This window comes from Danio rerio, chromosome 11, assembly GCF_049306965.1.
Source record: "Danio rerio strain Tuebingen ecotype United States chromosome 11, GRCz12tu, whole genome shotgun sequence".
Lineage (NCBI taxonomy): Eukaryota > Metazoa > Chordata > Actinopteri > Cypriniformes > Danionidae > Danio > Danio rerio.
The window spans coordinates 27,508,646-27,521,484 of record NC_133186.1 but is presented as its reverse complement, the minus strand read 5'-3'; the positions used below and the strand labels follow the sequence as shown (position 1 = coordinate 27,521,484).

Here is a 12,839-nt window from a genome sequence, read left to right as displayed (position 1 = left end):
GAATATTGTCAAGAAGTGTCCTTTTTAATTTTCTGTATTATTATCATCACATATATATAAATTTACTATCAATACCACAATAATAATTCCAATAGTTTGAGGTTGCTGTACAGTTTCTCTGCTTTGTTTGGACGTTTACACTAATGTGTTTTCGTTTTAAAGCGCATAAGTTTTGCTACGGTTATGCCATCCGTCCACACTACGCCGGAGTTCTCGAGCACCGAAAACGGAGCGTTTTGAAAACGCTGGAGAGGCCATTTTCATTCTGATTAGCTGCTGCTCCGTCTTAGTGTGGATGAGGAAAAACGGAGACATCAGAAAACGGAGGCGGGACTGCTGAGATTCGCTACCTGATTGGGACTTTTGTGTCATTGCGTATCCTTCCATTATTCGTCAAGCCTCTATCACATGACTATAACACATGACTTTAATGCTACCGGAAGACAGTACTGTAAACAACAACATGGACACAAAAATGGGAGCGTTGTTTGCACTATTATCTGTTTTAGCCGCCATTGTGCAGTTATTCATTTGTTACGTTTAGTAACAACTCGACCTCGTCGTCTGTCCACAAAAATACCTCTCTTGCTTTCTTTGCCATTGCGTTTAATGTTCAACCGGCGTTTGTTGACTAACAATAACCAAATGCCAAGCGAGACGCATGCTTTCTGTTTATACTAGAACGCGCATGCCCAGAGTGCGCGAATGGTCACATGATATACGTTTTTGGTGGCGTAGTGTGGACGGAGATATGTTCAGAGACGCTAGGTAAAACGCTAGTGTGCATGCGGATCGTTTTTGATCTAAAACGTCGTTTTAAAACTAAAACGCACTAGTGTAAACAGGGCCTCAGTGAGTGTGTGTTTTCTGTTGTAGGTGTGACAAGTACTACAGGAGTAAAAAGTCCCATTACCATCATCACCACAAAGGTCATGACCTCTGGAACTCCTGGTAAAATCATTACAGCAATGCCTAAGATTGGTACTGCGGCAGGCCAACAGGGCCTAACACAGGTATTGGGCTTAAAATATTTGGTGTTGTAAGGGTTTGATGAAGCACTGTTTAATTTTGTTACCTTACTTAATTATTTTCTCCTCAGGTTGTCCTAAAAGGAGCTCCTGGTCAGCCGGGCACTATTCTCCGCACTGTGCCGATGGGAGGAGTACGTCTTGTGTCTCCAGTATCTGGGGTCAAGCCAACTGTAACCACCCTGGTTGTCAAAGGAACAACTGGTAAGTTGTTGAAGTCAGAAGTCTGTGTTTCTTGTTGACTGTGTGAGTGTGTGTGCCAAATAACATTCAGCAACCTTTATTATTAATGCTTCGAATGTTTCCCTCTATGTGTCTGTCCTCTTTCCAAGGTGTAACAACTCTTGGCACAGTCACAGGAACAGTTTCATCAAGCTTAGCTGGAGGGAGCCTAGCCAGTGCCAACGCCACCCTGGCAACCCCCATCACAACTCTGGGCACGATCGCCACCCTCGCCAGCCAGGTCATTAATGCCACCAATGTGACGGCTGCTCAAAGCAACCTGACCACTGTTACCTCCACCATGCAGGTTAGAAATGGGTCGTCATTTCTGATAGTGTTGATTTTTATGTAAAGAATGATTTCTTTTACTCTATGGACCACTGTTTGTCTTGTGTTTGTCAGCTGATATGGTTATAAAACGGGTTTGTGACTATATATATATATATATATATATATATATATATATATATACACACACACACACACACACACACACACACGCATAAATAAATACATAAATACATTTATTTATTAATTCATTTATAATTACCTATCAAGTCAATAATCTTGTCATCTTTTCTTCAGCCCACTCAGGTGACCCTCATAACTACGCCTAGTGGAGTGGAGGCTCAGCCTGGCCAAGATCTGCCTGTTTCATTTCTAGCATCTCCCACCTCTGAGCAGCCCACTTCTACTGAATCTGGCACAGGAGAGGCTTCTGGCAGCGTTACTCTCGTATGCTCCAATCCACCTTGTGAGACGCATGAGACGGGCACCACTAACACGGCCACCACAGCGACCTCAAACATGGGCGCTGGACCAGCTGGCACAGTACAGAGAGTCTGCTCAAACCCGCCATGTGAAACACATGAAACGGGTACAACAAACACTGCCACAACAGCATCTGCCAACATGGGCGCTGTTCAAAGGGTCTGCTCAAACCCACCATGCGAAACCCACGAAACGGGCACCACCAGCACGACAACCACAGCATCTTCAAATATGGGCACTGCTCCTGCTGGGACAGTGCAGAGGGTTTGCTCAAACCCACCCTGTGAAACACACGAGACAGGCACCACAAACACAGCAACTACGGCTTCATCAAACATGGGTGGAAACCAGCCTGGAGCAGTGCAAAGGGTCTGTTCAAACCCACCTTGTGAGACCCATGAGACTGGCACCACCAACACGGCAACCACGGCTTCATCAAGCATGGGTGGAGGACAAGAGGGAACAGTGCAAAGAGTTTGCTCAAACCCGCCATGTGAAACACATGAGACAGGCACCACCAACACAGCAACCACATCATCATCCAATATGGGTGGAGATCAAGCTGGAGCAGTGCAAAGGGTCTGCTCAAACCCACCCTGTGAAACCCACGAGACTGGCACCACCAACACAGCCACCACTGCTACCTGCAATATGGAGACAGATGAAGGAACAGGTACTGCTGTGTGCATAGTTTAACTGCACTCACTTTACACTTTGAGTATTCACAAATGGGCAGGTTAAAATGGATGCGGCACTGCTAACATGAGCCATTCCACCATGTTTAACACCTTTTTTGTAACGAGAGGTCAATTTTTGATGTTCTGTTTCTCTCATACATTGATGTGATGTGAATTTGCAGGTCACAGTTCAAGTTTTAGACTTCTCTGAAGCATTAAAATACTATATGTTGGTTAATATTCAGAAACATGCGAAGTGAACATTCTTGTTTTTCTGAAAACAATCCTACAGTTAGTTATTTTCCATTTGCATTACGTTTTGGGATGTCTACATATATATTTTTTTTATCTCTGTAACACTGCCCATGGTTAGTTTGACCAATTATATTTTAGCACCCTGATTAGCCTTTGAGAAAACACTGCATTTTTAATTTTGCTCTTGAAGGCTCCGTCAGTGTATGCAGACACGGCTGAAAATGTGACCCCCAAATGACTGTAGCAGGCTCTGAAATGAGACGCAGATTCAGAGTTGTGTAAATCCACATAAGGTGCTTTTTAATTAGCGAATGTTACAAATATAAACTAGCTGAGCAGCTTACAATGTAAGGTTCTATCGGCAGGCATTTCGCTTTTTTTTTTTTTTTGTCAATATGGCAACCTACGTGTGTCTAGTTGTCGAAGAAGGGGGCTAAGTGGGAAAAACCCTCTGATATTTTGAATTTGGACTGCAATACCTTGTTCAACCACTTGGTCAATCGTACATACTACAACCTTTAAAATGCTATGCAGTGAAATATTCTCACGCAGACTTACCTTTTAAGTCACAGGTGTCAGATTCAATTCCTGGAGTCGCAGCTCTGCTGTTTAATTCCAATCCTTATTAAACACACCTAATCAAATTAATTAAATCGTTCAGGCTTGTTTAAAACCTGCAGTTAAGTATGTTGGAGTTGGTTTGGAACTAAACTGTACTTTGAACTGGTTCCCTCCAGGACCTGAGTTTGACACCCCGTTTTAAGTCTGATGCAGTTGCATGGAGGTCAGAAGAACAGAGTCTAGTGTGAGGTTGCTTGGCATTAATTGTATAATATACAGGGTGGGTTAAAACTAGGCAAGATTTAATGGCAATAGAAGAAGCTGGAGTCATGATGAAAATGTTCTCCAACTAGACGAAAGCAAATTTCATGTTAGATCGAGCACAAAAGGCCGTATTAGAAATGATAAACTTCTATGGCAATTTTTAGTGCATAGTTGCTTTTCACCCGCCCTGTAGAATAGATGACTTTCAAAGATAAGTTGCTGTACAAAATAAATCTGTAACTGCCTTGTATAAATGAAATCTTTAAAATAATGTCAGTTTATTTTTATGGTTGTGTGAAAAACTTGTGATGTTTACGTGCTTTAACCAAGAACACGAGTACTTTGGTCATCATAGTTATAATACAGTTTGGGGTGTCTGTTTATGGGGAAATTTATTAATGCCACATTTGATTAAAATTTTTAAAGAGCTAAAAGGGATGGTTCATCCAAAAATTTCTCTCCTAATGCCTTTGATCATTTACTTACTGTGATGTCATTCTGGACCCGGTGTAATCTTCTGCTATATATAAAAGACATTTGAATGTGGATAACCAGAATGTTTCTGAGTACATCGATTTATGGTATTATATAATGTATATTTGAGAAATATGAAATATATCTCCTTTGTATATTTAGCCCAACAGACCAGTGAAGCATCCGAATCGAGCACGAGCACGAGCACGGAGAGCCTGCCGGCGACTGCAGCTGCCCAGAGAGGAGCTATTACTACAGTCACACAAGCCACACCGCTGCCAGGACCTGCTGTTCCAGTGAGTGACATGTTTTCTGACAAACATCCTCAAAAGCATCAGTAATTCCGCAATAATTATTAACATAACAGCTATCCACATTCAGCGCATTATTCAGTTGAAAATGAGTTGTGGCTCTTTAAAGTATTTTTTTATGCCAATGCAGAGGTTTGCACAAACTCTTCAATTCCGAGGAGCTTGCATATAAATATCATATACTTAGATTTTCTTTTTGACTTTTTCCTGATATATTAAGTTTTTCTATAATTATTACTATGGTTTATTTTTCCTTTAATTGTGTTTATTGTATGTATTTGAGTGTGTTACGTGCAGTCTGTTCAAGACTATGTTTATGATATTTATTATGAAATTTTCTTTTCTCTCCGAATATAGCCATTGTTGCTGACATGGTATTAAATCTCAATTAAATCAATTCTGCAGGCTTTGCTAATCAATCTAGAAAGTTTGGGAAAGTTTCTATATTCTAAGTTTCTTATTGAGGTATGTATTGGCCATGTCGTTGGCCTCTAAACATTTTCTGCTTGTTATCAAACTATTTTATGACCGTAACAATAGGCAATTCAATCATGACAATGTTAAAACGGCTTTCATAACATGATCAATATGTGGACATTTTTGAATTCTCGGAAGCTATGGAAATTAAAAACGTAAAACGGTAAAAACGTTGCGACTGTTGTTGTTTACATTGCTCAAAATGGTCCATAGCATAATGGGAGCATGGAAATAAAGTGCTTTCCTTTGTTCTTCTTCAGTCTATTTCTTCAATCACGGAGTCGTCCTCAGAGGCAGGAGCTGAGCCGGTGGTGATGGAGAGTTCAGAGGCAGAGTCTTTACAGACCGAAGGCCAGGCTGAAGCAGAGGCCGTTGCCATGCAGGCAGAGTTTCAGACAGAGGCAGGAGCTGTTGCTTTACCCACTGACTTCCAGGAGGATGCAGCCGCCTTGCCAGCTGATTTCCAGGGAGAAGCGGTTGCGGTGGCCATGCAGGCGGAGAGCCAGGCGGACGCAGTGCCCATGGAGCAAGATGTTTCTGGCATGGCAGAGGGAGAAGCCGCTCAGGAACAGCTGCCAACGGCAGAGGTACAATTAATATTTTTGATTTTATGTATCAAGTTATTTTTGCTTATTAAGACCAAATTTACTTTATAAAATTTGTATTAATTTATTTTAGGATTTATTTGAAAAATAAAAAAAATAATAATATTTAGAGATAAATTGTAGGGGGTTTTTTAACGGATAATTTGTCATCATCATGATTAGTGGAAAATGTTATTTAATAATTAATTAATGTGTAGTAACTGAAAATTGCTAGCTGTACGTACTTGTTAAACATTGTCCTGAATGTTTAGTTGTCTAGTGGTCATGGGTGACTAAAGTTAAATTATTAGCTAAAGGAATGCCAATCCTGTTCCCATCTATTATTACCACATGCTTTCCGTTTCTGTTCAATGTGCTATCAAAATCAGGAAAAAACCCCTAAAACAACTTTTAAACAAATGTTTGATTTAAATCATGATGTCAAGTTTAAGTAACTAACATTTTATTCAACTTAAACTTTTATATATTTTTGAAACTTGATACCTGTATATGTTGAGAATTTTCACCGAAATTGATTTAATTTCTTTGTTAGGAGATATAAATATATTATGAATTTAGAAGTAAGTAGTGCATTCACATAGAAAACTCCAGGAAGAATAAGTGCACTTTAAATAACTTTAAAAAACCGTTAAAACGAAGTGTGGAATGTTGGACACGTGACACTCAACGGCCGCTGCTTTGCTCACGTAGAGGAAGGAGTGGAGCTTTCGGGCAGATGTTGGATGACTGTATTTATTTTGGATTATGAAAGCAAAATTCTCCACTTAGAGTGATTATACCGCCTCCTAATGGTGAATGCCGTTATACTCATGGCAGGTATTATTTGGTAGTTTGGTCATTAATTTGGCAAACATCATCTGGAAACGGTTTGAATTTTCGCTTAGCAAAACCATTAGCGTTCCATTTGGGATGACACTACATTCATTTACTTTGCGGTTGAGTGTGTTACTGCATAAGTACATAGAGCATAAGTGCTTAGTGTATAGTGTGCCATTTAGGATGCATCTAAGGACATTATTTGTTGAGTCGCTTGGAAATTGCAAAAAAATGTAGATATTTGATATTTTTTGAACATATCAATTTAACTTCCTATAATTAGGTGACTATTGTGTACTTTTTCCCATTTTTCTATTGGTAGATGGAAGATGTAGATGCAGCGTCAGCATCACAGGCTGCCGTGCTGGCTTTGCCACCAGAGCTGATGGCGGATGGTCAGTCCACTACGCTGATGGTGACAGGTCTGACCCCAGAAGAGCTGGCTGTCACTGCAGCTGCAGAGGCAGCGGCACAAGCAGCAGCCACAGAGGAGGCTCAGGCCCTTGCCATCCAGGCCGTACTACAAGCAGCACAGCAGGCCGTCATGAGTGAGTCATCATTAATCCTCAAAAACACAACCCACGTCCTGTATGTCTTCAAACGATGTCTAAAATGTGGTTTGCTTTAAAGGTGATGCGGGAGGAGACGACCAGCAGACCCACACCATACCCATCGTTCTGACCCAGCAGGAGCTCGCAGCTTTGGTTCAGCAGCAGCAGCAGCTCCAGGCAGCACAACAGCAGGCTGCAGCTCAGGCTGCTCTGCCCACCGAGGGCCTGGCACCAGCCGACAGCCTCAATGATCCCTTATCTGAAAGCAACGGGCACAACGAAATGGCAGCCGCTGCCACAAGTGCAGTAGTCACACTGCTGCCTCGCACTGCCGCAGAAAGTATGTGTGAAGAGTTGACTTTGTTTTTTATTTTTTTATTTTATAGTGTAGCGATACTTTTTAATTTTTTCTGTTGTATTCCATGTGCTAATAATAAATATAAAGTGCTAATTGTGTTAGGGTCCACACAAATTAAATTTTATTATAAGTACAAACGACACTTATGACACCTCCTGCTTTAAATACTGGAGCTCTTTAATACGGGATGGATTCTAATTGGCTGCTTATGTATAATGTTAATAGCTGAAAAAAAGCTTTTGAAAACATTTCTGAAAGTATTACAGGGCTGAGGGATTAAATAAAAATAATAATTATCTTGTCAGGGAAACACAGTTCTGAGTGATCTGCAGTAAATCACTAAAGGCCAGAGCGTGCCCTCATGCAATAAAAACTCAAAAAATTCTCAGAAACCCAGGAAATCCTGTAGTTGTGCATTATAATCCATATTTAATGGCTTTCTGTCATCCAGCATGACTAATAAGCACATGATTTCAGAATCCCGTCACAGAAAGATTTGTTTCAAAAACATCACTATTGATAAGTTGTGTAAAAACACATTATAATGTGGTATTTTCACATGCATTATTTACTACACAGAGCAGCAGTTGACTGCGAAGCGACACAAACATCTGTCATTGTCACAAAATGATTATCCTGATTATCATCTGAATAAGTTGTCTTTTGATTTTCAATGTGATTTTTGCGAAGCTTGTCAGTGAACTGAATCTGAAAGGATGCGCTACAGGTTTACGAGAACCGGCTTTACTGACAGAATTGCCCTAAATATGATGTTTTTATCTGAAGCCGTGTATGCCATTATCATAGTTTTATTTTCTTTTACCAGCCTTGGCTCCATCCAGCACATTAGCACCTGTAGTAGTAGCCAGTCCAGCGAAGATGCAGGCAGCGGCGGCTCTCACTGAAGTGGCCAATGGCATTGAGGCTGGGGTGAGTTTCTTGGGACAACCGTTCAATACAATGCTATTAAAAGAATGGATTTAAAATCCTTTTTTTTTTTTCCTCCACAGAAACAAAATCCTCCAACAGTTACTGTCAAACCTCAAGTGAAGAAAGAGAACCAGTGGTTTGATGTTGGCATTGTTAAAGTGACCAATACGGTGGTAACTCATTTCTACATGCCCGCAGACGACTCTGCTTATGTTGAGGTTTGCCGCAATGATTCTTTCATTTCTAATATTGTGTGGCATTGCTTGATTGTGAAAATAAGTAATGCTAACAGAGCTTGTGTTTCTGTTGCAGAATGATTCTGGCACAGCCCCAGACTACAGTCAGATGAAGAGGGTGGAGCTTCAGCCTGGCACCGCCTACAAGTTCCGTGTGGCGGGTATAAATACTTGTGGCCGAGGAACCTTTTCTGAAATATCTGCATTTAAGACATGTTTACCAGGCTTCCCCGGAGCACCATGTGCCATAAAGATCAGCAAGGTAGTTTTCCCTTGTTGCATATTGTACATGTATCTAACATATAATCTAACTATTTATTTACTTATACTTTTATCCATTTTTTCATTTTATTTTCTAATTGATTTTGATCATTTAATTATGAATTTATACAATTTACTTCAAATTATTTAGGAATGATCAGGAATTTTGCCTGTTGTGTCTTAATTTTCCCTTAAACATTAAAACAATACTTAAAAATAAATATATATGTAGGAATTTTAATTGACATAAACCCTTCTTAATAGTGTAAGTCAGATGCAAATTGGATCAGCAGATAGTGTAATTGATGCTACATGGAAAACAAATTAGTTTTCTCAATTTCAAAGATCCTCCGTTTTCTGCTTTCTTTAGAGTCCAGATGGTGCTCATTTGACATGGGAGCCTCCGTCCGTGACATCAGGAAAGATCACAGAGTACTCTGTGTATTTGGCCATCCAGAGCAGTCAGACCACCGAAGCCAAGCCCTCAGCCCCGGCTCAGCTGGCCTTCATGCGGGTTTACTGTGGACCAAACCCCTCGTGCCTGGTCCAGTCCTCCAGCCTGTCCAACGCTCACATTGACTACACCACCAAACCCGCCATCATCTTCCGCATCGCCGCTCGCAACGAAAAGGGCTATGGCCCTGCCACACAAGTGCGATGGCTGCAAGGTAAACCTCATCTTTAGTCGGGAGAAGTATTTGTTTCAAACTGTGGCTAGGTGAATTCTATAATTGCTTTATGTGCTTTACAGAGTCTAGCAAAGATGGCCTTTCTGCAAAACCTGCCCCGAAAAGAGCAGTTTCTTCACCAGATACGTGAGTGCCCAAGGCTCGAGTGTCACACAAAAGCATTTAATAAACAAAACAAACAAAATAATACTGTAAAAAAAGAAAGAGAGAAGTTATGATTTTAAATAGCTTGTCTTTTGTGTGGGTTATGCTTTTGTATTGTAATTTATGTGAGGGGCTGTGCTTTTATCAGCAATTGCTAGTGTTAAATAACACATGATGCTTAAAATCAGTTAAATATCAAGTTTTTTGTTATTAAATTGTTACAAATATTGATATAACGCTCAAAACGATTTGTTTTCAAAATTACAAATCAGAAAATCATCAATTAGGGTTTAATTAATTAATAAGTTTAACTCTATTAATTATCACACTCTTTCAGGCATTCTGTAATCACATTCTCACATTGTGTCCTAACAACATTCAATGCAGCACTGTGACGTAATAAAAACATCTTTTCCAGGTTAAAAGGAGTTTTCTCCTAACCCAGGGGTGTCCAAACTCGGTCCTGAAAGGCCGGTGTCCCGCTGAGTTTAGCTAAAACTTCCATACACTTGCCAGGAACTTTCTAGCATATCTATTAAGAGCTTGATTTGCTGGTTCAGGGTGTGTTTGATTAGGGTTGAAGCTAAACTCTCCAGGACACCGGCCCACCTGAACAGAGTTTGGAGACCCCTGTCATAACCACTCGTGATGCGACATTCTAAGATTCTACTTTATAATTTGTTTCTATTTCTGCGACGACATGGCTCAACAACAGCGAAGATCACAGACATTGATCACAAGTCGATAATTTGCTTTATTATCTGTTACATTTAACCAGTGAGATTTCAGATACCATTTTACATCACATTTATTGCCAAACTGAAAGTGCCAGCAGACAGATTACCTCAGATCTTGAAAATAAAACAATTAGCATACATATAGTTTAAATATGAAGGTTATAACTGCAACCGATTATCACGTACACAGCTTGCACTTTTAAATATGGTAATGAGGTTTAATATTTATTAATTGTGTAGTAAATCCATATTAATTGGGAGTGCAGTGGGTTTATTCTGCTCTTCTGATTGGCTCAGATATTTAAATGTTTCTCTCATGTAGCGTCTCGTGCGTACAGACAAATTGTGTCTGGAATCTTCTCCTGCTGCTTGTTGATTGGACATGGTGTCGGTTTTAAGGTGCCAATTCAAAACAGTGAATCTAAAACTTCATACTGACTAAACGTAACACTCCTTCTGGAGGTACACGATCAAACCATCATCTTTATCTGCACGACATATCAGCTGATGTTTATGTTGTGCTTCTCTAATCTAAAGCTTTTACCCGGAAGAATTTTGAGTTATTTATTAAATATTGAATTGAAATGATCATACTTCATTTTAATATACAGCATAGGTCGCAGCTCTGCACAGTTTTGCTCCAACCCTGATCAAACACAGCAGATCCAACTAATCGAAGTGTTCAAGACTCATGAACACCTTCATTATTTAGATCAGCAGTGTTTGATCAGGGTTTGTGCAAAGCTGCGGCCCTCCAGGAATTGAGTTTAAGACCTGATATACAGTTTTTGTGATTTACTTTTTCCTATTTTTTATATTTGTATGTGTACCATCTCTTATTGAAATATGAAGTTGTTCTTGTCATGAACGTTAAGTATATTGATTTTGCCATGAAATAGCCATGACTTGCTGATATGGCAATGAATCTAAAGCTTGCCCATTAAAGCACTTTTCTTTTGTTACAGGAAAGGGATTGGTCAGAAGAAAGCAAGAATGGACCAGTAACCTGTCCTCTGCATTTAGCCTCCAAAACCATACAGACTTTAACTACTCCCACTGCTCCATCCGGATTTAACCCATCTCTGACTGTAACCCTTCATCAAAACAGCACAAAAAAGAGGAAATCCAGTTTCTAGCTTTTTATTAATAGTATGAATGGAGAAAAGCACATTGCGAGTATTTTTCAACATACTTGGAGCGGGAGAGGAAAACAAAAACAAGCTTTTTCCATTGTAGTGTCTTCCTTTCTGCTCTCCCCACATTTCTTTCATGTATTTTTGCCTCAGTAATTCAAAAGCAGTTTTAAGATATTTGTAACGTTTTTTTCTGTCAGCTGGTTTCTATGAAGTTTTTTTTTTTTTTTTTTTGCAATGGACTTCTGAGTGAAGTTTGAGTTCATGTTTAATATGTGAGATGAGTGATAATGGGAGACAGAAAACAAACAAACATGCAGAAATGGGGAAAACAAAGCAAGCACTTGTCCTCAGACAAGAGGGGATATTTTTCAGATGTGCGTGAGGATTGGTTCTGGATTCTGTGCACTTTGGCATTGAGCAGAAACAAAAGCTGAACTGCGGATAAAGAAACGGCCATGGAAGAAAGAACATTACCAGCAGAGACTTTGCTAGAACTGTTTGCCATACAAACAAACAAAAAAGTAAACAAAACAAAAAAAGAGAAAAAAAAGAAAAACTTCCCAAAAAATTAGCGAGCGACGATGGAGAACTTGTGTAGTTTATTTTTGTATTTTAAAGCTTTTCTCCTGTGTGTATGTGTATGTCCGTGTGCTTTTTTTAACTCACTACTTTTATTTTATTTTTTTGTTTTAATAGTTCTTGGCCATTCCCATTGGTTTAAGGATTTGTGGCAAGAAGGGCTTTTGAAGACGAGGAAATGCATTGTGTTTGTGCTCAAGCCGAGTGTTGATGTGAAAAAGATGTAAACAAGTATAAACATCTGAAGGGCTTTTACTTTGTTTACGGCGTGTGTCCACTCCGTGTTTGTGTATGCCAAACCTCGAGATGTAAAAATCGTTAATTTTATTTTATTTTTGTTCTTGATTCTTCACTTTACAAATTCGTCACTTATTATTAGTAAACACTTTCCCCTTCCTCTGCCTCGTCCTCTAAACTTTTTCACAAGATAACTTTGTAGAAATTTTCTCTGCTCTAGTTTGTGAAGGAAGTTGTCCACGTGAAGATGAATTTCTTCCCTTTTTTTTTTTTGAGTATCTGAAAGGTATGCAGAGTAAATGTTCAGTGTATACCTGTGTGTCTCCATGTGGCGAGAATGGCTTGTCATTTTTGATGATAAGAGCCAAGTTCGGATTGGGTTGTAATATAGTTCATTCATACTGCAGGAATTGAAGATGATAACCTGGCCTTTTATATATTTACCTGTACAACGTTTTTACATGTTGGTCATCTCCTGATTGCCTTTTTTGTCTTGACTTATAAAAGAAACAGAAATATC

The 12,839-nt window shown here is 39.6% G+C and overlaps 1 protein-coding gene across 6 annotated transcripts in view; it reads left to right on the top strand.

Annotated features, from left to right (window-relative positions):
• The window catches only part of hcfc1a (host cell factor C1a), a 24,958-nt gene extending 12,119 nt beyond the window's left edge, over positions 1–12,839 (top strand). For 5 of the 6 annotated variants that reach the window (XM_005169304.6, XM_073916036.1, XM_009306034.4 and 2 more), the window contains exons 15-28: positions 877–1,013; positions 1,100–1,232; positions 1,361–1,557; positions 1,836–2,694; positions 4,415–4,548; positions 5,301–5,627; positions 6,784–7,009; positions 7,092–7,352; positions 8,197–8,300; positions 8,381–8,518; positions 8,613–8,798; positions 9,168–9,465; positions 9,549–9,612; positions 11,333–12,839. In XM_005169304.6, the coding sequence (XP_005169361.1) occupies positions 877–1,013; positions 1,100–1,232; positions 1,361–1,557; positions 1,836–2,694; positions 4,415–4,548; positions 5,301–5,627; positions 6,784–7,009; positions 7,092–7,352; positions 8,197–8,300; positions 8,381–8,518; positions 8,613–8,798; positions 9,168–9,465; positions 9,549–9,612; positions 11,333–11,372 (3,104 nt within the window). In that variant the 3' untranslated portion in view covers positions 11,373–12,839. 6 annotated transcript variants of the gene reach the window in all.